Below are 26,086 nucleotides of genomic sequence, written 5' to 3'. Positions count from 1 at the left end.
GAATAATAGACTTTCCTCATGGTGCATGTGTGAATGTTTTAAAAAACGAGAGGGCAAGCGCTTGGCATACATACCATGCAAGCACTTGTACTTCGTTTACTTGCAGGTTATGGGATTGGATTTAGTAGCTCACAATTTCATGCACCAAGCAGCACTAACTAAGGTGGAGTTGTTTCAAGTACGTAGTGCAGACGATGCTATGTGCCAACATAATATGCAAATGTTGTTGATGTCACTTTTTTGATGGCTTGTACGATGGTCCTTTTTGTTATTAGCCTCTACTTAGGTGCACTTCGATCGCTGGAATATAACATCCTATTGTTTTTAACCTGAATGTAATTTCGTGCTAGCGTGTGCATGTTTGGTCTACTTTTATAGAAAGGTTTTCCTCGTTAGAAAGGTTTTCCAATGAACCCACTTGAGAAGATAGAGAGAGATAGAAGGGACTAAACCCTAAAGCGCTCTCATAAAGCTTACACCAAACTACTCACAGAGGTACACACTCAATCCCAAACTACTCACAGAGGTACACACTCAATCCCAAACTACGCACTTCTGTTTCACTAGTAAAATCATAGGCATGTATCTGATCAGAATGAGCTACACAGGAGAATCTTTATGCCTTCCTTACCCAGCTGCGGGTACGCCGGGTCTGTCCTGTGGCCAGGCCATTGATAATTCCCTAGGGGGATTCAAGAGGCGTGTCTGACAGGCGTTTGACTTGCCATGGCTCTAATACTGCAGATGTAGTAGCAGTCCAGTGCCATCCAACTCATAGAAGGGATCAGGGCCAGTCTCCAGGGACCCCTCGATGAAGAGGTGCAAGATCCCCCCTCTGTACCTGCTCTTACCTAATTGAAAAACAGGAAGAGAGGAGATAGAGTGGAGATGATACATAGAGAGAGAAATCTGGAGCTTACCTTAAAGGGGAACAAGAGGCACGGTGGAGGACTCGCTAGGCTGGAGGGAATGAGGGATTGTGGTCTCTATCAAATGTTAAGGTTCTTGTTTCCATGGCAGGAGTCGGCATGTATAGAAAATTGCTTGTTTAGGCCAGCTATGATGAAATCGATTCTGCAATTCTATACGACTTTTGCATGCATGTTCCCATGTACTTTGTACCTACAGGAGTGTGTGCACGTCATGCAACACATGTCCATGCACAGTTATGCTGGTTTTGTCCGAGCAGTGTACACAGTACATGCCAACACACACAGTTTGGTTGACATGCAAACATCTGTATCTACTCTTTGCCAATATCATGATTGTCTAACATAGTAGCAGTCTCATTGTCGTGAAAAGAAATGTTGACTCCAAAGGTCTAATTGCTGGCAGATGGATCACAGAGCGTCTGGAGGGCAAAAGCGAGCTCGTGGAGATGGTATGTGTAAGAGTATATTTGCAATAGGGTTCTTTGCATTTTGGTAGATTTGGTGTTATTGGGACAAATTGGTGTTATTGGGACAAATGATAAGAGGCTGAAACCCATCTTAGAATAAATATCTGATTGGTTTTTTTTGGCACGTTTAGCACCCCAAAGTGAAGGAGATTGGACATGTCCACAGTGTGGAAACGTAAACTTTTCTTTTCGAACCAATTGCAACTTGCGAAAATGTAATGCTGCCAAACCATCATATCTTGCCCAGGTAACATTGTTATGTTGTATGATGTGAACATATGGCTCAAATCCTTTTTAAGAGTCTTATAAGAGGGACTGTCACTTGCATGCTAAGTGAAAGCATGTTTGATTAGTGATGCAAATAATTCTTATCAAAATGATAGTGAATATGCACAACGTGAAAACACAGAAAGAGAAGAGATAGAGGCTTGTGTTTCAATCTTATCAACCTTATATGCATCAATTGAATGAATGATATGACAATGATTGTTTAGATCAGAAGTAGGTCTGGACATTTGAATGCTGTGCATTAACTTCTACTTCAGGCTAATGACTAAAACGGCTGCTGCACACTGTTGTATCAGGGCTGCCTAATGCGGATTCAAAATTGAGACTGCTGGCTTGATTGTTGAATGCTGAGATATGATTCTAAGCCTCCTATTTTAGGCTGAAATCTGCCACTCGGCTGGTTGGTTGGCTAGTTGGAGCTAGTTGGCTGATCTGATTTGGACTCACCTCATCCATTGTATGGACATGACTTGGGTTCTGTTGTTTCTCAAAGACCAGCACCAATACTGACATTGATGACTAAGTCAGAAATTGATGGCAATTTCACAACTTCCGGGTTGTCTCCTAGTCCAAGCTTCTAGACAGTTTCAGGTTCTAGAAGCTCTCCACCTTTCGAGGAAACTCTCTCATCTCGAGTTTCGACCCACGGTGAACTCTCCATTGCGGTGCCTTTGCTAATTGCTTGCATTTGCCAAAACTGTTTGCCATCTCTGTGACATTCTACTAGCTGGTTCTCCAAATACGTTCAACATGATCATCCTAAGTTGAATTCTTGCTTTTCATACCGGTTCATCCAAGAGAGACGAACCTTGATCTTTTTGCTCCCAAGTCGCTAACTGGTCCTTGGAAAGGGGCTTGAAATCTCCTTCATGTCTGCCATGAGGAAAAAAAATACATCTTGGTGTCTACTACTTTGACCTAGAGCTGCCTAGACTCTGTATGGTAGGCTGAGAACCTAAGCTGCATGCAAGCATGGCTCTCTAAAAGGACCTATACTTTGATATTCGATGTTACACTTGCTTGATTAGTGTTACGAACCTGATGTTAACCATAGGGCTAGGTGACCTAATCTGGGGCTACGGGCCCAAGAATTAGGAAAAGTAGGTTGATTATAAGGATCAAGGCTTATAGGTAATAATTTCATAGCTTTTCAATAGAGCGGTTGATCATAGTATTGAGTTAGTTCCAAGTGCTCAACCTGCGAGTATTGCACCTTACAGGATGAGTCAGCTCGAAGAGGATGAGATTGCTTGATAATTGTCAGAGTGTCTCATGATGGGTTAGATCCGCAAGAGTAAGTTTCCTTGGGGGCACTTGGATGCTCAGTGTTAACTCCTATTGCATGGATTAAATTGGCTTCTCCATGTGTTACAAATTGCTATCTCAAGAATGCCGAATGCTGATCTGAAATTGAGGACTGTTGGTCCAATTGTTGAATCTTGAGATATGACCCTAAGCCTCCTATTTATAGGCACAAATCTGCTAGTCATCTGGTTTGTTTGTTGGTTGTAGTTGGCTAGTTTGGCTAGTTGGCTGGTTGGCTAGTTGGGCTACTTGGTTGATGGTTGTCCTATAAGGACAGTCCCCAAAGGTATTATTGAATTGTCCGAGTTCATTTACAATTGGCTTTGCCACATGTGGATGCTCATATGGGCTGATATGTAGTTCTAATCCTTGCCCAAAATGTAGAAGCATGTCCATGTGGCACCCAATTAGGATTTGCTTGTGACATCGTCACCATCCCTTGCTCATAAAGGCGGATTTTGGATGGCAAGAGGAGTTATCCACTCTAGGCATAGTCACATGGGAACGCCGTTCCACTGGTGTGGAACGGGGGAACGTGGAGGAAGCCACCTTGGGAACGGTGGAACGTGGAGCTACGTGGCTTTTATTTTTTTTTCCCTCATGCGCGAAACGGCGACGTCAATGTTTTTTTTTCTCCACGGGCAGTGTAATAGCGTATCCTGTTTTCTTTTTTTTGGGTTACGGGTGCCCAACGTTTTGGGCACCCTTAAAAAAAGGCCCAAAATTTGGGCCTTTTTTAAAGGGTGCCCAAAACGTTGGGCACCCGTAACCCTTAAAAAAAAGAAAAGAGGATACTTGCTTCGAGCGCCGCCGCCGACCCCTAAAAAAAACAAATCAAAAAACGAAATTAACGAATAGATTATGCAACGTTAAAAAAAAACGACGACCTGCAGGCTGCCAGGCTGCCCTGCAACGTTCAAAAAAAAAACGTCAATATCAACGTTTAAAAAAAAAAACGTACCTCTCTGGAGTCTGAGAACTTATAAAATCCAGTGCAGCTGCAAGTACAGTGTGCAATGTGCATAGCCAAGTACAATCTCTCTCTCTCATAGCCAAGTACAATCTCTCTCTCTCTCTCTCTCTCATAAGGGAACCAAGACAGCTTTCTCTCTCTCATAGCCAACTTCCAAGTACAATCTCTCTCTCAATTTTCAAAGCCAACTTCCAAGTACAATCTCTCTCTCTCTCTCTCTCTCTCTCATATAATGCCTCCTAAGGGAACCAAGAGAGCCAAGAAGAACGAAGCATGGTCATGGTGGGATGAGGTGGATATTCTTGAGGCCAATCAAGGCGGAGGAGCTAGGAAGTGGAAATGTCGCTATTGTGGCAGCACCAAACATGGGGGAGTCAACCGAGTTCGAGGTCACCTAATCCATGAGCCGGGACAAGAAATCCAACCATGCTTGTCAATCTCAGCTGAGAAAAAGAGAGAGCTAGAAGCTAGGCATAATGAAGTGATTTTTCGTGCTCCTCCTCCAAGAGCTATGGCTGCGAACCCATCATTCTTTACAACTCCTTCAAGCAACTTCTCCACATCCGTAGGCTCTTCTTCCGTGCATCAACCGCCACCCCCCAAAGGCACGCAAAGAACTCTTGCGGGTTCTTGGAATCCACGCAAACGAGAAGCCGTGGATGCAGCTATTGCAAGGTTCTTCTACCATGACCACATCGCTTTCAATGTGGCAAGGTCCCCTTATTTTCGGGAAATGGTTCGTCTCATTGCTGAATTTGGACCAACCTACACTCCCCCTTCTTCGGAGAGCCTTCGAACCACGCTTTTGGCAAAGGAAAAGGAAGCTGTTGAGCAAGCCATGCAAAACGTCAAGGAAGGGTGGCAACGCAACGGTGTCTCCATCATTAGTGATGGATGGAGTGATAGCCAATCTCGCTCCATCCATGGCATCATCGCATACTCTCGAGGGAACACATTTTTTGTGTCTTCCCATGATGCCTCCCCAACGGGCAAGTATGCCGACGTCATCGTGGAGGAGTGGGCAGAGGCAATTGAGCAAGTGGGTCCTCAAGATGTGATCCAGGTCATTGGTGATGGGGAGGCCTCAAATCGAGCTGCAGGCGACCTTCTTTTGGCAAGGTATCCACACATCACATTCACTCCATGCATTGCACATGGCTTGAATAATCTTCTGAAAGACATTGATGGTCTTTCATGGGTAGCACCATGCATAGCAAAGGGAAAAGACATAGTTTCATTCATCACTCGGCACACATTTAGCCTCTCCGAGTTTAGAAAAAGATCCCCAAACTTGGATCTTAAAAAATATTCGGAAACTCGTTTTGCATATAATTTTATTATGCTAGAGAGGCTAGTTGCACTCCATAACATTCTCAAGCAGCTTGTAGTGAGTGATGAGTGGAGCACGTGGCCCACTGCCCGTAGCACACAAGGAACAACTTGTTACACCCACATCATGGATGCTCCTTTGTGGGTGAAGATTGAGCATGTTGTCAACATTACGAAGCCCATTATCTACATGCTGCGTATGGTGGATGGGAAAAAACCTTGCATTGGCAAAGTTTATGAGGGCATGGACAAGATGGTGGAGCGTATCCTTTCTTTGGAGCCCGACACAACAAAGAAGGCAGAACTTCAAAGTTTGTGTCAAGCAAGGTGGGACCGATATCACTCACCAATGCATGCAGCTGCATTTGTGATTGATCCAGAGTTTCAAGGCAAAGGCCAGGAATCGGATGAAGAAGTCACAAATGGCTGGGACAAAATCCTTGCCAGATTGGTGCCTGATGCTACGATGAGAAGCAAGATTAGAATTGATTTGGGAAAGTACAGAGCAAAGACAGGTAATTTTGGTTCAGCAGATGCCCAGCAAGATAGGACACTTATGGGAGGTGCTCTTTGGTGGGAGAACTACGGATCGGGTACTCCAGAGCTACAACGGCTTGCAATGCGCATTCTCAGTCAGAATGCAAGTTCTTCTCCAATTGAGCAACTATGGAGTGTTTTTAGCCATGTTGCCTCGAAGAAGAGAAATCGGCTACTCACTACCAGAACAAATGACCTTGTGTATGTGTCAGCCAACTTGCGACTATTAGCCCAGGTTGCTAGTGGTGACTTTGACCATGAGAGCTTCATAGATATGGAGCCACAGTCTGAGTCGGATGATGACGACCCTCCACCTCCACCTCCACCTCCACCTGCATCGATGCATGATGCATCTATGGATGATCTAGCTGACATCTTTGCACCTATTTGATATCACCTAGGAGTCAGGACTTTAGGTTTCTTTGTTCTTAGCTATCTAGCTTTCACTATGTGGCTGTACATTGTACAAGCTATTGTACTTCTGGTTTTCTAAATATGAACAAGGTCATTGAGTTTGCTATCAAATTCTTGTCTCTTTTTGTCTACTTTCAATTGTATATTTGTCTCCTTTTGCCTGCTTTTAATTGTATATTTGTCTACTCATGTGTATTGAAATATGATAACGTGTCGTTCCGGATCCCGTTCCGGATTGCAAGGGGTCCCGTTCTCGTTCCCGATTGGCCCCTCGTTCCCATATCCGTTCCCGTTCCCTGGTGACTATGACTCTAGGGCATTTGTAACTCACGTGGGCAGGTTCTTGGGCACTGTCTTGTAAATAGATCAACACTCAATTCACTTAATGGACAATAAACAGCACAAGAAATAAACAATTCTGAAAATTTAATGGCAATGAACACCACCACTCGGGCCTACCCCTTCTAAATACTACAGTATATTATTGGAGTATTTAACTTCTACAATTCCATGGGCTTTTTCAAAGACTTGCCAGAACATATGAAATGAATACAATATACCAAATGTGGTTTGTCGGTGTTGAAAATTGTCAAAGTAGAATGGTCACAACCACTCCCTCACCTTCCTATGGATGAGAGAATGTGAGCATTGTCGTTCCGAGACTACACACAAAAAGGCGCTCTCGTACTTGAGCCTGGCTCTCAATCACGGTGACCAAGAGTGCTAGTTCTCCTAGAATAGGCTTTAGAGGGCGCACTGTCAGAATATGCAGCGGAGATGATGACCAAATCTGGGAACACGAGAGCAAAAACGCAGGCAGAAAAACAGCACAAGAGAGAGAGAGATGTAGGCGTGTAACTCTGCTCTATATACACAAGAAGATCCCAAGAAATGATACAAATGAGGTATGGGGGCTGGGGGCCTATATATACCTCCCATAGAGGGCAGTCGGCCAGCAGAAAGAATGCCCACGACTGAAGAAAAAGTCCCACGACTGCATAAATGCAGTCGGCCAGCATACAGATGCCCACGACTGATCAAAACCAGTCGGCCAACAGCCTTGAAGCCCACGACTGATGAACATCCAGTTGGCCAGCACTGGGGTGCTTCTGGCATCATCTGGCAGCCCTCCTAAGCCTCAGAAAAATGGGGAAAAATAGGGGAAAAATATGGAGAGTGAGGAAAAATGATAAAACACCTGATAAGGGCGGGCACACCCACAACAAAGGCCCTGGTATATAAATCTAGACAGGAGATGACTTCTAACACCCCCTCTCAGCTCCTGGCTGTGTAACCAACCCCACTGGGAGCTGGGGTGCCGCCTGAGCAAATCCTGAGAGAGCGACTTTGTGAAGAGGTCCACCGTACTGTCCTCCGTCGAACAGAACTCCAGCAAGATGTCATCAGCAACGATCTGTTCACGAACAAAGTGCCTCTGGATGACCATGGGTTCCTCAAGTGGAAGCCCAAGCCTGCAATGTAACCTCCTCCTGCTCCGTAAAACTGCTCCTGGGCCATAAGTAGATCCCCTCGTGTCCGAATCTCCTCCCCAAACCGAGTCACTCCAACCGTGGAGTCGGACTCCATCCAACAATCCCCCTCCTGTGTACAAGAGTCCATGATCCTTCGCATGTCGCAGAAACCACAGGAAATGCAATCCTGCCTCCGAAAGAGACATCTGCAACCATGAGCTCAACTGCCTCATCAGGAAGCTCTCGTCCAATCTGGTGTCCATCAACCAGATCAATGAACCATACAGCTTCTGAGTCAAAGAGACATCACACTGCTCACAAGGATCAACACCTGGTACGGTGCACAAGCAAGTCCTGGAAACCTGATGAAACCTGTCAACCACCCCCTCTGAATCCGGAACCACAAAGCCTGGAGAAACCACCTCCTTCTGCAAGTAAGCACCTGCCACCTGCCTGGCTTTCCGAAAGGTCTCCGTGGAAAGAACATCCTCAACTACTGGAAGTTCTATGTCCCGAACACGACGAGACATCAGAGCATAAGTGACTTGTTCAGCTTCCTCTGACTCACGAACACAAGAACTACCAACATCAGTACTGGAAAGTTCTTGCCAACTGCTGCCATCTACTGGCAAGCTATCCACCACCTGGTCTCGGAAAGCCCGCACCTGCAGCGTATCCACACTTGAGTAGCCATAACCAGATTGCCACTCATCACAATCCTGAGGACCTGGGAGAGAGAGTGTTGAAAGCCTGTAAACTCCATTCTCCACTCCGCCTTCCCAAACCACTTGGCCTATTGCTTTATCCCGAAGAGCAACAAAATGCTCATCAAACTCCACCCGTACGCCAGTCTTGCAAACCTGATGCACTGACAACAGATGAAAACCAAGTGCCGGAACATACAACACCTGGGAGGAATGCTTCCCCCCTCTGCCATCGGGAACTATCTCCATCCTGCCCTCACTGTGAACTGGGATAGTGGATGTATCACCAGTAAGATTATGACCAGAAAGCCTGCAGAGATCCTGTAAACCAGAACGGGAAGGAGTCATGTGCCTGGAAGCACCACTATCAAGAATCCACTCCCGAGTATCTGTTGCGGAGAGTCCTCCAATCTCCTCCCTGCTTGAAGAAAATGAAGCATCGGTGTCCATCACCTCCAGATGCACAAAAGCCGGAGTCTTCATGATTGCTGTTGAGGAGTCTTCACCCTTCTCGGTCTTCCGTTTGTTGGGACACTGCCTCCAGTAGTGGCCTTTCTCGCCACAATCATTACAGGTCCTCTCTGCCTTCAGTTTCTCGCGATCAGCGTCGGACTTCTTCTTAGAAGACTTCTCTGATGAAGCCTTCCCTTTGCCCGAGTTACGGCCTTTCGACCGTTGGCCAAGCCCTCCCAAGCCTCAGAAAAATGGAAAAAAATAGGGGAAAAATACGGAGAGTGAGGAAAAATGATAAAACACCTGATAAGGGCGGGCACACCCACAACAAAGGCCCTGGTGTATAAGTCTAGACAGGAGATGACTTCTAACACGCACTTGATCACAACGAGCAACAATTGTAGGGTAGTAGATGAAAGTAGAGTGCGTTAGCAGCAACAAGACTTGAGCCATGCCCAAGGGCAACAAAGGCAAGAGGGCACCAAGCAGGCACCGAAATCAATGACCAGCAACATCAAAAAGAAGATGGCTACCAACAACTATATTGAAGATGTCTTACAGGTTGCTGTGTCACCAGCCTAGACATTTCCCAGTATGAAAGGGGTTTTGTGGACTCCAGGATGTCTAAATATTTGGAAAGTACAAGCTTTGGGAATGGGGGATTATCCTAGAATACAAAGGACCACACTCCTAAAATTTAGGAGAGTTGCTATTTTTGGCATGGCTCCGATGGAAATTCTGTTCGCGTCATTACATCTGGAATTGAGAAGATACCAAGAGTTGGCAAAGTGCCCATAACAGAATGTCTACTAGTTGGGATATTTTTAGAGGTAAAGATTATGGGAGAACCCATCTCTTAGATTGGGACATGTGGCAAGAAAGTGGATCAAAGTGAGACAAGTGGCCTCACACTTGTCAGAAAGTGGATCAAAGTGAGACAAGCGGCCTCACACTTATCACTCCAGCTATTGTGTGGCTCTCCACTTGTCATCATAGCATTCTCTTTCCATTTTCACTCATGGGAGTCCCAAATCTATAAATTGGAGCCCTCTCTCTTCATTAATGAAGGCTCTCTTGCTGCACACTAGCTCCTACCACCGTTACAAGCTGCCCTAATGATGGCTACTCTCTTTCTCTCTCTCTTGAAGGCTGCCCATGAAGAATACAGGCTGTTGGGGATTGTTTTGGAGGCTTCCATCGCGAAGAAATACTGAAGGCAAGGGTATTTAATCATTTATTATGATTTCTAGCCATTGTACTTTTACCAATCCTTGTACTTGCTGTACCAGCCACTACTGGCTGTACCAATCCTTGTACTTGCTGTACCTACTTGTACCAGCCATCGTTCCAGCTGTACCAGCCATCGTGCTTGCTGTACCAGCCATTGTATCGGCTGTACCAATCACTGTATCGGTTGTACTAGCCATTGTACTTGTTGTACTGGTTGAATGGAGTGTTGTACTTGTTGTACCAGCTCTATTGCTCTGATACCACTGTAATATGCGGAAGCTTCGGAGAAGAATCGGACCTCGGTAACTTCAATACTCAAAATTCAGCACTCTTTTCGCGACGGAAATTAATGCACAAACTGAAAGGAGAAGTGCAGAAAATAGAGAGAGAGAGGGAGAGGTGGAGAGGCCACAGTATTGGGTCCCAATTACCCTATGTAGGGCCCCCACCACGGATGGTGTATTAGCTTTATTAGAATGATGAGAAATCTGAAAGAAAATACAGCAATCTTGGACCTTTTCTTGGCTGGAAAATCCCTGCCCTTGACCTTCAATTCTCCACCCCTGTGGTTGGCAATTCCCTTGGCTTATCTAGCCCTTGATTTGCTTGAGCTCTTGGTGAATAATGAGATGAATGAATGGGATTATGGGCCATTCTATTTATACTAGCTCAACTACAGCAGTCGGCCAGTGCTATTGCAGTCGGCCAGCATTAAATGCTCCCACGACCAGAAATTCAGCAATAAATACCGAATTAAATCCCAAAAAATGCTGCATTTTTCCCTACAGGCTGAGAAGGTGATGCGCCTGATTCTAAAGGGCTGGGCACAGTCTTTGTGAAACTCGCGGCGGCGGGTGCCCGGGGGACTAGGGCCTTTGACACACTTGTTGATACCATCAATGCATATTAAAACATTTAAACATGGCCACAGCCTTAACACATATCCATCATCACTTTGCATAAAATATAAAGCTGGACAAAACATCCACAAATGCTGAAAATGGATCTTGCACATGTGACACCACATAGAGGCCGGAATGGGCCGACCCCCCCCCTTGGAGTATTTTATTACCCAAGGAGAATAATATCATGTACAAGCTTTGAGGGCCTTACTCTCCCCACGGGAGATGCCGGATTATCCATATACAAATGCCATAACACAGCCCAACACAAGGCAACTGAGCCGGAACATAGGCTGTAGAAATGCCGAGCCAACAATATAATCCATATACCTCCGTGTGGGTACTGATTCTTCCCCAAAAACCACGGTTCTTCATGCAATAGAGCTGGTACAGCAAGTACAACTCTCCATTCAGCCGGTACAGCAGGTACAATGGCTGGTACAGCCGGTACAGTGGCTGGTACAGCAGGTACAGCAAGTACAAATGCTGGTACAACAGGTACAGTGGCTGGTACAGCCGGTACGGTGGCTGGTACAGCAGGTACGGTGGCTGGTACAGCCGGTACGGTGGCTGGTACAGCAGGTACAGCAAGTACAAATGCTGGTACAACACATACAATGGCTAGAAATCATAATAAATGATTGAATACCCTTGCCTTCAGTATTTCTTCGCGATGGAAGCCTCCAAAACAGTCCCCAACAGCCGGTATTCTTCATGGGCAGCCTTCAAGAGAGAGAGAAAGAGAGTAGCCATCATTAGAGAAACCTTCAACGGTGGTAGAGGCTAGTGTGCAGCAAGAGAGCCTCCATTAATGAAGAGAGAGGGCTCCAATTTATAGATTTGGGCCTCCCATGAGCTAAAATGGCAAGAGAAGGCTACGATGACAAGTGGAGAGCCACACAATAGCTGAAGTGACAAGTGTGAGGCCACTTGTCTCACTTTGATCCTTTTTCTAACAAGTGTCAGGCCACTTGTCTCACTTTGGTCCACTTTCTTGCCACATGTCCCAATCTAAGAGATGGGTCCTTCCATAATTTTTACCTCTAAAAATATCCCAACTGGTAGACATTCTGTCATAGGCACTTTGCCAACTCTTGGTATCTGCTCAATTCCAGATGTAATGACGCGAACAGAATTTCCATCGGAGTCGGGCCAAAAATAGCAACTCTCCTAAATTTTAGGAGTGTGGTCCTTTGTATTCTAGGATAATCCCCCATTCCCAAAGCTTGTACTTTCCAAATATTTAAACATCCTGGAGTCCACCAGACCCCTTTCAGACTGGGAAATCCTCCCCAACTTCTTAAAAGTTGTCCGCAACTTTAAGCTTCAAGCCATATATTCAAGATATAATCATGTCCCATTGATTGGGCGAGACGAGACAGTCTCAAAAATCCAATATAACTGAAGAATCCATGTCCGAAAGAAATGAACGAGACTAAATAAGTGTCCATAATACCAATATCAAAATCATGTCCCAAGATAAATGGGCGAGACAAAACAGTCCCATAAGTCCAGATAGCATAATCCATGTCCCAAGTAAATGGGCGAGACAAAATAAGTCTCCTGCCAACAAGACATCGGTCCACATGACCCTTGGCATAGACATAAGTCCCGTCATGTCCACTTTACCACTTGCACTCCGTGTTGGTAGTCTGACCACACACCTTGGATGAGAGGTGGGCTTACAAGAGACACACAATGAGCCGGAACGGCCGACCCCTCCCTTGAGTAAATTATATTACTATTGGAGAAATTCAATACATAGCTTCACGGGCATCCATTGCCAAATCCTCCATGCCAATGCATATGAAATTCAGCATTTAGAAAACAATGGTATGTCGATGTAGATCACCAAGGAGCTACCTTGACGCCCGGCCCGACTTCAGTGCCCATATTCTCTACCATTGGCTCTATGTTCTACCAAGCAAGGTAGCAACATCTTGAAGAGCACTTAGGAAAAGAGAAATACTACACAGGGCGGCTAAACAAGGAGTCCTGAAAACAATCACTCGCAGGCATAGATAACCTGGTGTTCCATAAGCATTTCTGCTACACATAGTTTATAGGCATTTCGGCGACCAACTCACACTACCCTCTCAAGTGCCCATGTTCCCTTCCATCTGCTCTCTATTGTTCCACCCACACATGGTAGAAACAATCTTCAAGAGAGCACGTAGGACAAGAGAACACTACACAGGGTATGTTGTGCTTGTCACTACCCTTTGAAGTGCCCATGTTCCCTTCCATCTGCTCTCTATTGTTCCACCCTCACATGGTAGAAATAATCTTCAAGAGAGCACGTAGGACAAGAGAACACTACACAGGGTATGTGAATCATGAGTTCCATAAGTCCAATGCATCCCAAATAAAGGGAGCCAAAAAGAATAATCCATCCCAGTAAAAGGGAGCCATAAACATAATCCATAAACCTGAGGATGGATCCAAATTCCTAGAAAAGAAGTCTAGGAATCCATAGACCTGTATACCATAATCCTTGTATACCATAACTCTTACCACATACTCCGTGCTAACCACACACCTTGGAGTAGAGGTGGACTTTATCCATAAAAGCATCATATCCATGAGATATCCAAAGATTGCTTCTCTATAAACTCGGACAGATTCGTCCATAGAAATTGCTTGTGAAGCCCAATATCTATATAAATCTCGTCCAAGAAAGAAATCTCCATAGATATAATCTATCCCAATAAAGGGAGCCATGAAAAGAATTCATCCCATTAAAGGGAGCCATAAACAATGTTTCCCTGAAACCATCTCAAGGCAAACAACAACACCTTTCTCCTTGCATAGCTATACAAGGGTTAGTGAACATCAAAAACACTTCATAGTAAATAGCAAAAGCACCAACTTTGGAAACTCAAAGTATACTTAGCTGTTCTTTGCCAGGTTGGTCATGAAGCCAAAAGAAATATCTCCTCACCATATCCTTAAGATATCCCGAGATATATCTCCATATAGCTTGCCTGTAAGCTTGATAATATAATCCACAATGTCCATATGGAAAGAGTGCTAAACGTGTGCACATAAAGCCAACTCCATACTTCCAAGATAAATTTTGTGAATTCATAAATCCTTAGATCAACAAGCTGTCTATTGCTCATGCTCTTGCTTCATAAGCTATGAAGCGGCTAGCCATGCTTAACAGCAATGATGGTAAGTGTGGTCCCCACTTGAGATCTTTTCTCTTCCTTATTGATAGAAGGAAGCCTCCGCTTTCAAGAAAGCCTATGCTCTGATACCAATGAAACTCGCGGCGGGGGTGCCCGGGGGACTAGGGCCTTTGACACACTTGTTGATACCATCAATGCATATTAAAACATTTAAACATGGCCACAGCCTTAACACATATCCATCATCACTTTGCATAAAATATAAAGCTGGACAAAACATCCACAAATGCTGAAAATGGATCTTGCACATGTGACACCACATAGAGGCCGGAATGGGCCGACCCCCCCCCCTTGGAGTATTTTATTACCCAAGGAGAATAATATCATGTACAAGCTTTGAGGGCCTTACTCTCCCCACGGGAGATGCCGGATTATCCATATACAAATGCCATAACACAGCCCAACACAAGGCAACTGAGCCGGAACATAGGCTGTAGAAATGCCGAGCCAACAATATAATCCATATACCTCCGTGTGGGTACTGATTCTTCCCCAAAAACCACGGTTCTTCATGCAATAGAGCTGGTACAGTAAGTACAACTCTCCATTCAGCCGGTACAGCAGGTACAATGGCTGGTACAGCCGGTACAGTGGCTGGTACAGCAGGTACAGCAAGTACAAATGCTGGTACAGCAGGTACAGTGCTGGTACAGCCGGTACGGGGGCTGGTACAGCAGGTACAGCAAGTACAAATGCTGGTACAACACATACAATGGCTAGAAATCATAATAAATGATTGAATACCCTTGCCTTCAGTATTTCTTCGCGATGGAAGCCTCCAAAACAGTCCCCAACAGCCGGTATTCTTCATGGGCAGCCTTCAAGAGAGAGAGAAAGAGAGTAGCCATCATTAGAGAAACCTTCAACGGTGGTAGAGGCTAGTGTGCAGCAAGAGAGCCTCCATTAATGAAGAGAGAGGGCTCCAATTTATAGATTTGGGCCTCCCATGAGCTAAAATGGCAAGAGAAGGCTACGATGACAAGTGGAGAGCCACACAATAGCTGAAGTGACGAGTGTGAGGCCACTTGTCTCACTTTGATCCTTTTTCTAACAAGTGTCAGGCCACTTGTCTCACTTTGGTCCACTTTCTTGCCACATGTCCCAATCTAAGAGATGGGTCCTTCCATAATTTTTACCTCTAAAAATATCCCAACTGGTAGACATTTTGTCATAGGCACTTTGCCAACTCTTGGTATCTGCTCAATTCCAGATGTAATGACGCGAACAGAATTTCCATCGGAGTCGGGCCAAAAATAGCAACTCTCCTAAATTTTAGGAGTGTGGTCCTTTGTATTCTAGGATAATCTCCCATTCCCAAAGCTTGTACTTTCCAAATATTTAAACATCCTGGAGTCCACCAGACCCCTTTCAGACTGGGAAATGTCCAGGCTGGTGACACTTTGCCCACATTCCAAGGGTTGGGCAGCCTGTATGGGCTGCCCCATACTTGCCCTACAGCCATGTAAAGGCTGTAATCTCCTGGGATTTGCCTTATTCTTGCCCTAGGGCTGTCCTATAGCCTCTCCATGGCTGGTGGGTTCAGCCTGGGCCTTCCTGGCCCTCATGAGGGTGGTTCCACACCATTCCCATGCCCCCACTAAGATCCGGGCTGGCCCCTTGTCCTAACCACTATCTACTTAGTGATCTGGCATCCGGTTGTAACGGGAGGCGGACGCGTGTATTGGAATCGTATAAATGTGAACAAGATTATGAGCACTTAACACTTGAGCATTACAACCACAAAGCTGAAAATGACAGTACACCACATAAAGGGGCCGATGATAGGCTGACCCCCCCCCCCTTTAGGTTATATTACCAAAAGAGTCTGCAAAGTACAAGATTACGGGTGCCTGGGGATTCACCACCAGCCTGCACCTGATTCTTCCAAATACATCATGAATGAATACATTTCAAACAAGAGAATCTGTAGGTACATCCGTCCTACACAGGTACATCCGCCCTGCACAAGCCTCTTCACGGGTACATCCGCCCTGCACAAGAGTATCACAATCCTCACAGGTACTCTGCCCTGCACAAGATGTAAATGGATCTTTAGGCCCTGTTTCCACGCGAGAAACTGATCCAGAAACCTGTGTTCTCCGCGAGCAAGTGTCCCCAATGCTTGCCCTAAGCACCTGTTACACCAGGAATCCTTGAGACACATCCATGCTCACATATTCCATTGCTGTCCGGCCTGTTTTGTGCAATAACCAGTCCAAAACAGCAACTTTCTATTGCGAGAAATCCACTTGTAAGGGGTCCTACAGCCCTGTGGAGGTCCCTAGAGCTGTCCTGTACTGTCCAAGTTGACTTTGGACACCTGTAACCAGCCCAAAACTCGCAATAACCAGAAATTGCAGGCCTGAAATTTACCAACCAGCCCTTTAGAAGAGTGTGGGGATCGTTGTCCAAGCTTGTGTGAGTCCGGGACAGGATTTGTGAGTTCATTGTTCGAGGTTTTGGGACGTGATGTGTTCACAGTCCATTGTTGGGGGATAATGTGGTGTGTTCGGCAGCTCATCATTCTATTCTTGGAGTTCACTGCACATTGGTGTGGGAATTCGGAGCCAAGCAAATTTCTTTGCTGTTCGTGGTGGCATTGTGTTTCGAGGAAATAGGTTTACGGGTGCTCTCTGTGAGGTGATTCTGGTATCAGGTGATTCTAGTATCTACACTACTAGAGGGTCCATGGTTGCATCTTCATTAGCTTATCTTCTTTAGACTTTTTTGCACACTATGAGCTGCAGAGGGGGTGTTAGAATATTGTGCCTCTCTGTGTATTGGGGGTGTGTTTATTTATTGGGGTTTTATCCGTTTTTCTCCTTTTTTGTGGGTCGTGGAGCAATTGGTCAGCTCCTTGCATCACGATATAAAGGGCGGCCTCATTATCGCTTGTAGTAACCAATCCTTGCACATTGTATTGCTCTCTTGTTGGCTATTGCCATTGTAAAAGCCTCATGCTATAATAAAGGTGATCTTGTCAACAAGTGCTCTCTCTCTCTCTCTCTCTCTCTCTCTCTCTCTCTCTTGCGGGAAATGGGGAGAGAGAGAGAGAGAGAGAGAGAGAGAGAGAGAGAGAGAGAGAACCACAACCACAAGTATAAGGCCATGATGATAAAATTAGTCTAGGTGTTCTTTCACACCAAATGTGCAGGGGGGAAAACCTGTAGGGTAAAAGTGCCCTTGTTAGTGCTTGTTTGCTTGCATCACTACATATAAGCATATGCTCTCAAATCTCCCATGTGGTGGTAATGTGAACCTGTACAAGGATGCAGATCTCTCTTTTGTAGGAGAGTTAGTCTAAAGCTTTGTGGAAAGCTTCAAACTCCTCATTAGGTAATGTCTTGGTAAACACATCTGCAATGTTTTCCTATGTAGAGCAGTAGGTTAAAGTGATCTCCCCTCCATGAAGCCTCTCCCTACGTAGTGATAATGTATCTCTATGTGCTTTGTACTGTTGGACTGGGTTCATCTCCAACATTTATCCCATTTTTTGCACCATTTGTACAAATTTATTTGATGTATTTTACTTAGTCGTGGGTAAATTTTCCCACACTTTTAGGCACTTTTTCCTAGTAGTAGGTATTTTTCACCAGTTGTGGGTTTTTTCTACCGGTCGACTTGGCTATTTGTGTTGTACACAAAACAGCCTTTTTGCCATTTAATTCATTGATCATTTTGCTCAAGTGTTGGATCATTGTTGGCTGTTCCAAGTTTCTCCTTTGCTTTCGCTTGTTGCCTTCAACCATTCTCTCATGGTATTAGAGCATTGAGGTTCTCAGACCGATATCATTGGCTAAAGGGTATTGTCACCAGGGCTGACGCCTTGCCAATTGCAACTTCTCCTCAAGCTGAGATTGATGCCTGGCTTGATAAGGATGCTCAGGCACATGCATTCATTATCTTCAACATTAGACCTTTGTATAAATGTATGCTCTAATGTGCGTGTGTGCGTGGAGTGTGTGTGGGAGCATATATTAATACCAAGTTCTACACCCAGTATTGGGCACTGATGACGTTAGTGGGGATGTCATAGTATCTAGTCTATACTATGCATGATGGAGTTAATGGTTTATTTTCTTGCGGATGACTATCATGAGTTTATAAATTGCTCTTTCTTATAAGGTGAATTTGGGCATGTTCATGGATTCATCTAGGTATACATCTGTTGCTTGTCAATTTGATGACAATGACGATGAGCCCGCAGAAGAATTGTGGGATGCCATTCAAAGGAGGTATCATAGAGAACTCTACTTAGAAGATTGCATTGGACACTATTTCACTTCTTTCCTCTACTCCCGATTTGCATAATGTTGTTGGCATGCTTCAGGATAGAGCTATGAGATCTTGGCAGAGAAACCTCAGGCTTTCTCCCGCTTTCAAGAGTGGTCAAGAATCCATTTGACAATGGAGGAGAACTCATCTCCAAAGCCTTCCACAACTTTTGTTCACAGAAAGGTATTGGCTGTCAGAGTCGGAGGTGAGGATCTTTGAGTAATGACTCTCTGTGTCGGCTGAGCTCTAGTAGGAAGAGTCCAAGGCACCTTTGATCTAGAGACTCCATGATCCAGGATAAGGGTCCAAACCCTCTCTGAATAGACAATGAAATCTCCCTCTGATGTCATAATAGACTGGGCACTGGAAAACATAGTGCTTCTCCGACTTAGCCCCTATTTGATAGAGTTTGCATGTCATGTCCTCTCTGGGTATCTGCATAACTCTGCCAGTCTCTATCCTTAGTCTATGGGTGATAACCTAAGTTGGCCAATGGCTATCCTCATGGCATGGGACATGAAGACATTGAGATAACTTGGTCTTTGTATGAAACTATCTGTCGTGAATCTTAGCAAATGGTATTGCAACTTGGTAGGCAATGGGCCAACCAATGTGATCCATGCGTTACACATGTATAGCCCTAGTAGATCGAATCGGATCACTCGGTTCCTGTTCTCATGTGTAAGCCTAATGTATGGGGAATTCGGATAATATTGAAAATTGGGGGGGGGGGGGCGGGGGGGGGGGGGGGGGGGGGTCCATCTAATGCCTGAAACCAAGTGAGTACTGTGCCAGACCAGGATGAATGCTTTGCTATGCTGTGTGTAATGCGAGTTTGAGAGAGAGAGAGAGAGAGAGAGAGAGAGAGAGAGAGAGAGAGAGAGAGAGAGAGAACCACATGATTATGAATGTATTAGAATGATAAGGTCGTGTTTACACAACCACAAGTACAAGGCATATTAAATAAAATTAGTCTCGGTGTCCTTTCACTCCAAATGCCTAGGGGAAAAATTGGTAGGACAAAAGTGCTCCTGTAGTTAGTGCCTGCTCACATGCAGCGCTACATATAAGAATATGCCCTCAAACATGGGTGGCACGAAGGATGCTTGACCTCTCGAAAAGCGACACGAGACTGGGGGATCACGTGGGTAGCCAAATGCTCCCCCCCCCACGCGTGGCTTGTAAACAGTTGACCTCAAGTGAAAAGCCTTGAGATATGCTTGAAGAAGCTGCGGGTAGTCAGTGAAGTAATCCTCATCAACCCACTTCACATCGATAGGTAGACAACTTTTTTGAACTTCACAAGGTATCTCTTGGAAAGCTTGCCATCGGCTAGCTTTCTCCATGTGAAAATCAATCTACTTAGGTTGGAGAATCTCCCCTAGCTCATCAACCTTTGGTGGATCTTCCATGACAAGCTCTGCTGGGTCTGGCCCCACGTACTTATAGACTCACATGACAAACATTGTGAATGCGCTAATGATCAAGTAACGCCAACCTAAAAGCAACTCATTGCTTGATCTGCCTTGATCACCTTAAAAGGCCCATAGTACTTGGTAGAGAGCTAAGGACATGCTCCCTCTTTCCCTAGCCTCTTGCGGAGTCTTGCTTTCTCAAATTTCAGCAATACTCAGTCATTCTCCTAGATGTCCATTTCCTTTCTATGCTTGTCGGCAGCCTGTTTGTGTTTATCTTGCAAACATGCAATGGCTGTCCGTGGTTGTGCAAAGGCAATATCAAGGTCTTGGCTCCTGACCCCTAATCTGCAGTTCCCTACTAAATGCATCTATGCTCCATAGGTATTCATATGCACAAGTGTGTGTGCCTGGCCGAGATAGAAGATGACATAGCTCGGGACTCGTATGTAAGTCAAGGCGGCTCAGACCAATCCAGCAGTTGTCGTGTAACAATTCCTGTATACCAATCACGTCCTTCCTGCCTTGGATAGTATACGCTCTGTGCAAGCAGCAACATACATATCCATATCTTGATGTAATTCTCCTAGGTAGGTGTGAGCACGTACTGCAAACATGAGTAAACTATTACTTGAGAATGTGATTAAAATCGTTACATGTTAAAAACAATTTCATTACCAAGTAGTAAATGTCAAGCTACATGATTTGTAACGGACAGGTTGCTCTCTTTGTCCTTTCTACTCCTACTTTTCTTGTTGCTAAAGGCTGATTATTTTTATTTAATTATTCACTTCTTGTCAGCAAGTGGAAGCATTCAATCCACTGGTCTATGAGCATATACCAGCACCGCTTTACATGGGTGCGACTGGTGCTGCCCCACCACATTTGCCTCTCGGAATGCCTACAAGCTATGGAGTGCCAATGGGTGTCCCTCCTGCAACTGGGTTACCGTATGACTACAATGCTTTAAATGTGCTTCCATCCTATGGCACAATGCCAATGCAAACTTCATATGGCCCTCCAGGCGGTGTTGTTGGCGGAGGTGGGTCAATGCTCTACATGTGTCATGACTATGTCAGGGGTGGAAAGGTCACTATTCTCATGAAGCCACGGGCAATGTCTCCTACAGGTGTGGGATATGGTACTGGACCTGTAATGGATGGAGCTTACGGAATGAGTTACGGCATGGGGCGCGGGCCAATGGTAGCATATCTGGCTTTGTTTATGTTGTTCATTACTTGTGGCATGTTTTACAAATTTCTTATTAATAGGTGGTCTGTATAGCTACCTGTCCCAGGGACTGGATTCTACATGGAAGAGAACGAATCTCGTAAAAGAAGAGGAGGTAACTAGATGTCTTTGCTACTTCTGGGTGTTAGTTAATGCTCTACATGCACATCTTAAAAAAAGTATGTCTGTCCAGAACGAATGTCTGAAGGTGATTGGACCTGTCCAAAATGTGGAAATACAAATTTTGCTTTCCGGACAACTTGCAACATGAGGAAATGCAACAGCCCCAAACTTGTGGCACTGGTCAGGTTTACATGTACCCTGTGGCAACTCGTCTTTTGTCCCTGATGTCGTGCTTGATTTGCATGCATGTGTTGAATGTGGACTCTTCGTGTTGCAGGATTCCCGCACGCAAGGAAAGTCCTCCACATTCGGTATTTTAAAATGTAGACATGATGTCTGAATGAGACGGTTTTTTTTGCTTTATGGGATGCCCGTTCATCTGTTGGCTTGCTTTACAGGTGCTGGAATGCTCGATGGTAGCTGGACTTGCGATCAATGTGGCAATGTGAATTATTCCTTCAGGACAAAATGCAATCGCAGGAGCTGTGGAGCTGAGAAGCCATCTGATGAAAAGTAGCAGGCATCAAAGGTACCATCAACCGACCAGGTTTTTACTCTATCAAGTCTCTAACAAGGAAGGCAATGGAATCATCAAGCATGAAGGTCATATAGATTGTCTGCCTTACTACATCCTAGTCTGTGTAGATGCAAGACCTGGTCCTTTTGCAGCTTTTTCTTGGCGTCTCTATGCTTTCTTGCTTGCATTAATTCGGTGCTATGAATTGATTTGAACAAATTACGGCTGTTCCAGTGAGCACTAGCGGAGGTCCAAGAGTTGGCGTCACCATGTTATACTCTGTCGTGGGTCTGCATTCTGTCAAGGTGTCAATACACAGTGAACCTCTTTTTGAGTTTTGCTGTCATCTTGTTAAGGTTGATTCAGCAGTTCGAATCCATGAGGGATAGCCACTTTCAAGCTCCCATGGATTGTTTTGCAGTAAGGTGTATCAGTGGTCACGTCTAGTGTCCGAGGTATACCTGGTATATGAGTTTTGTGGGCTCAAATTTCACTCCTGTATGGTGGCCTGCTGGCGTCAGCTCTTTATTTGTAAAATCTTGCGTTCTGTTGGGTTTCATGTCTGTCTAGAACTGCTCGTCTTCTCTGGGGCTTGGTCTAGTTCAGCTGGTCATAACTTGTCATACTGGAAGGTCCCTTGTCTTGAGATTGCATTGTTATTTTGGTGAATGCCTTAAGATGATCTTACCTGTCTAACTGCATTTGTTTTCTCTTAGAAAGGTGGTTTTATGGCTTCTTGTCCATGCAAATGCTTAAATCCATACCCCACACATAAGAATAGTGAGATTTTTGAGATACCATAACTCACTCATGCGATGTGCAGGGAGTTGGATGGGCAAGATTGCCGGTTTATCCATAACAGGCAACCTGATTAGGGCCCGTCAGATGGGCAAGGGTGGTGGGTAACCAGCCTGACAAATCTGTCATTCTTTGTTGTGTTTGTTCTGGGGGGTCGTTCACTTTTCTAGCATGTGATGACTCGTCATCTACTGTCTGCTGTAAATTTTTTTTTTTTGGGGGTGTTGTTGGGCCCTACAAGTAGCTAGCTTCCCGAATTTTGACACCTAAGGCTGGATCCACAACCCTCCCCGCCCATGCCTGTCCAAAATTAGGGGATCCCGCCCATGCCTGACCCAAATTAGGGGATGGAGGGGCAAAAATTTCTTATTCATCTCTCTGATGTGCTTTCTGGATGGGGCCCTGCTGATGCGGGTAGGGGTTGGAAAGCTTACTTTTTAAAGAGATTCTTCATTTGTGACATCATTAGAAACTTGTTGACCTGTGTATTAGCAACATTTGCATGTTTTCTAGTAAAGTTACACTTAAGGCTTTAAGGCATATTAATCCTGAATTTAGCAACTCAACCAAGGATCTGTACTCGAGCTTAGAAAAGGAGGCTGTAACTGTAGGAAAAACTCTAATTTATGGTCAGAGATGATGAGCTAACCATGTGCAAGCATTCAAATAATTTCAATATAGAGACACGAGCATGGTACTGTAAGCAATGTAACAAGCCTCCTTAAGTTTGTATTGTGATCCCAAAAATGCTCAACAACCTCCTCCATGTGCAAGCATTCAAATAATTTCAATATAGAGACAAGAGCATGGTACTGTAAGCAATGTAACAAGCCTCCTTAAGTTTGTATTGTGATCCCAAAAATGCTCAACAACCTCCTCCATAGCAAGGATGTGTGCCCTCCTTTCCATGTTGGGAATCTTATATTTTTGTGATTAAAATAAGACTTCGTAGAGCCAAGCAAAATATGGAATTCTTAGTGATGGCAGCAGTAGAAGACTGTATGCATTGTTCTAGATATATTTGAAGTTTGCACTTTCAAAGACTAACCTGTCGCCTAAGGTTGATTTTGGATCTTGCATGGATGCTAGTGGAATGGCTGATCCAGAATTGTGCATACTGATGACTTGATAATGTATGCCCTCCATTCCATGTTGATAATCTTATATTTTTGTGATTTTAAGTGGAGTTTGTAGAGCCAACCAAAAAAAAGATAGCAACCATATTTTAGCAATGATGCCAAAGAAGATTGTATGCAATGATTTATGCAACTCTCTATTTGTTGAAATCTGAACTAACGCACTTTCAAAGGTTAGCATGTTGTTTGAGGTAGTTTTTGGATCCTACATGGATGCAAGTGGAAAGGCTGATCCTTAATTGTGCATATTCATGATTCGATACTGTCTATGAGAGTAATATGTTCCACTTGATTGATGCATGCGGTGCGATCTTCAAGAACACGGTTGTATTGTGATGGGGTAGAGAGAACGAATGAGAGGGGGTAAGTAGAGATTCAATTTTGCTCATAGGTTTTTGTTGCTGCTCCTTTGTGGGCCCTCCTGTTGAAAAGAGCTGATGAGCGAAAGGTCGTTCTCAATTTTCCATATGGATAATTTTGTCTAATTTCCTCAGTTTGTAGGTAATAGAAACATTAATTTCTCTCACTTTTTCCAAAAGATATTGTTTCCATCTTCTTTTTTTCCTCATGTAAACCTTCTCGCTCAACTTAAGTTCTCTCTCTCTCTCTCTCTCTCTCTCTCGTTGATTGTTAGATTATGTCAGGTGGCTAACAAAACATAAAACTGCTTTGGGGGTAATGTTACAAGTCGAAGGTCATGAAAATTAGACCATTATATAGTATGGTGTCATCAGTATTTTCCCATCGGAGCCATTTTCTAGACAAATCCATTAGATAAACCTCAACTAACAGAAATTACATGAAGATTGTGATGAAAATTGTAGCATAGAAAGAATGATTTTGGTGTTCATGAGATATCTGATGAGCTGGTGATGATACATGTTCTATACATACATATGTATACATGCATGCATACATTTATTAAAGTGTATTCACACACACACACACACACACACACACACAAGCACATGCACATGTATGCATATATATGTTTTAATCTCAAGAGGTGGACTAAGCATGACGATATATCACACTTTCTTTACTTGAATGTGGATAGCTGTAATAATTAGTGTATCATTGATTAAAAGAAGTTACCTACACCCATCACCAATTCCATAGGTGGGAAGCATATTCTTGTAAGCCATCATTGATAAAAAGAAGTTACATACACCCAGCACCAATTCCCTAGGCGGGAAGCATATTATTGTAAGCTCTATGACATCTCAAAACCGTTGCTACGAACATCCTACTTGACATTGTTCACATCCCATGTCCTTCACTAACCACCCTTTTAACCATCTCTACTATCAAAAAATCTCTATCAGAGCTTGATGGTGGTAGGGCTAAGTATCACAAAGGAACTTTGCATGGAGCGTGTAGCACATGGTTAGATAACCGTGGCTTCTATCTTAGCTCCCATTTTTAGTAGACTATCATGCAATTGCCCCCATCCATATAGCATGAGACCCCACATGTCAAATAGCTTTTGGACTATTATGGTTGATCATACATTGGCCAACCTATATGGGGAAGCCTTGGAGGCTCAAGTTAGCTTATGGGAAAAGAGGTGTTCATTGAAGGAGGTCATATGTTACGAACCTAATACTATTTTCTTACATTAGGGCCTTATTTCGTAGGGTTAGGGGAGCTGAGAGATTAAGAAAATGAGGCTAATATAGGGGTATAAGGTGGATTATTAATAAACATATGGTTGTGAAATGGTTGGAATTTTATTTTTATGGTTATTTATAGTTGGAGTACTCACTATATAAGTGACTTATGGGTTTATTATTACTGTTGCTAATAGTTGTTGATAGTGGAATAGAGCTTAGAACATAGATGGACTTGGTAAATGGGAGTGAGACTTAGCCCTTTGCACAAGGGTGGTTTGCAGTTGCAAACCTATGATTGGGAGGAGAGCTAGCTTGCACCTCTTCATTTCGATAGTAATCTTGTTGCTTGTGCTTAGGGTGATCTTACAATTTGTATCAGGGCTGCTCTAATCTCTTAAGCAAAATAAGCAATGATTGTGTCTTTCTCAAGTCTACATGTATGTCGAATCCTAGGTATATGTCTCGGAACTATATGTGCGGTTTGATATTGATAAAAGTTATGTGCTTTGAATTTTCTATCATAAATGTTGCATGTTGTGGTTCTCTATGTAAGGGCAACAAAGGCAAGCTTACGTATGAGAGGTTGCATGCTTGAGAGGTGTAGCCATGAGGCAACCATGGGTTTAAGAATAATCTACCTTAGCCACCTATACTAGCTTGCTTTCCCTAGTCACGACTCTCCTAACCTTGCCAAATTAGGACCTAATAAAAAAGAATAGCATTAGGTTCATAACATCAACAATACCCTCTTTGAACCTCCAAGTCTACCACGTATACCTTGG

The 26,086-nt window shown here is 44.2% G+C and overlaps 1 protein-coding gene across 18 annotated transcripts; it reads left to right on the top strand.

Annotated features, from left to right (window-relative positions):
* Positions 1-355: 355 nt before the first annotated feature.
* On the top strand, positions 356-24,218 carry LOC147634123 (ranBP2-type zinc finger protein At1g67325-like). Of its 18 annotated transcripts, none has more exons than XR_015266982.1 (10): positions 359-526; positions 1,336-1,381; positions 1,531-1,646; positions 20,689-20,929; positions 21,017-21,090; positions 21,172-21,232; positions 21,311-21,425; positions 21,518-21,551; positions 21,639-21,769; positions 22,581-24,218. XR_015266982.1 is itself a non-coding variant. In XM_086805245.1 (10 exons), exons 2-9 carry the CDS (start codon positions 1,336-1,338, stop codon positions 21,755-21,757), a joined length of 813 nt encoding a protein of 270 aa, XP_086661371.1. In that variant the 5' UTR covers positions 359-526; the 3' UTR covers positions 21,758-21,769; positions 22,581-24,218. The 18 variants fall into 18 exon arrangements, 14 of the variants coding, with proteins under 14 accessions (XP_086661365.1, XP_086661376.1, XP_086661373.1 ...); XR_015266981.1 differs by having other exon boundaries at positions 21,639-21,787; XR_015266980.1 differs by having other exon boundaries at positions 21,992-23,602.
* The last annotated feature ends 1,868 nt before the right edge of the window (positions 24,219-26,086 follow it).

The sequence above is a fragment of the Cibotium barometz genome, chromosome 11 (assembly GCF_041138505.1).
Source record: "Cibotium barometz isolate CiBa-2024 chromosome 11, ASM4113850v1, whole genome shotgun sequence".
In the NCBI taxonomy this organism is placed as follows: Eukaryota; Viridiplantae; Streptophyta; class Polypodiopsida; order Cyatheales; family Cibotiaceae; genus Cibotium; species Cibotium barometz.
This window is presented reverse-complemented; position numbering and strand designations above follow the sequence as displayed.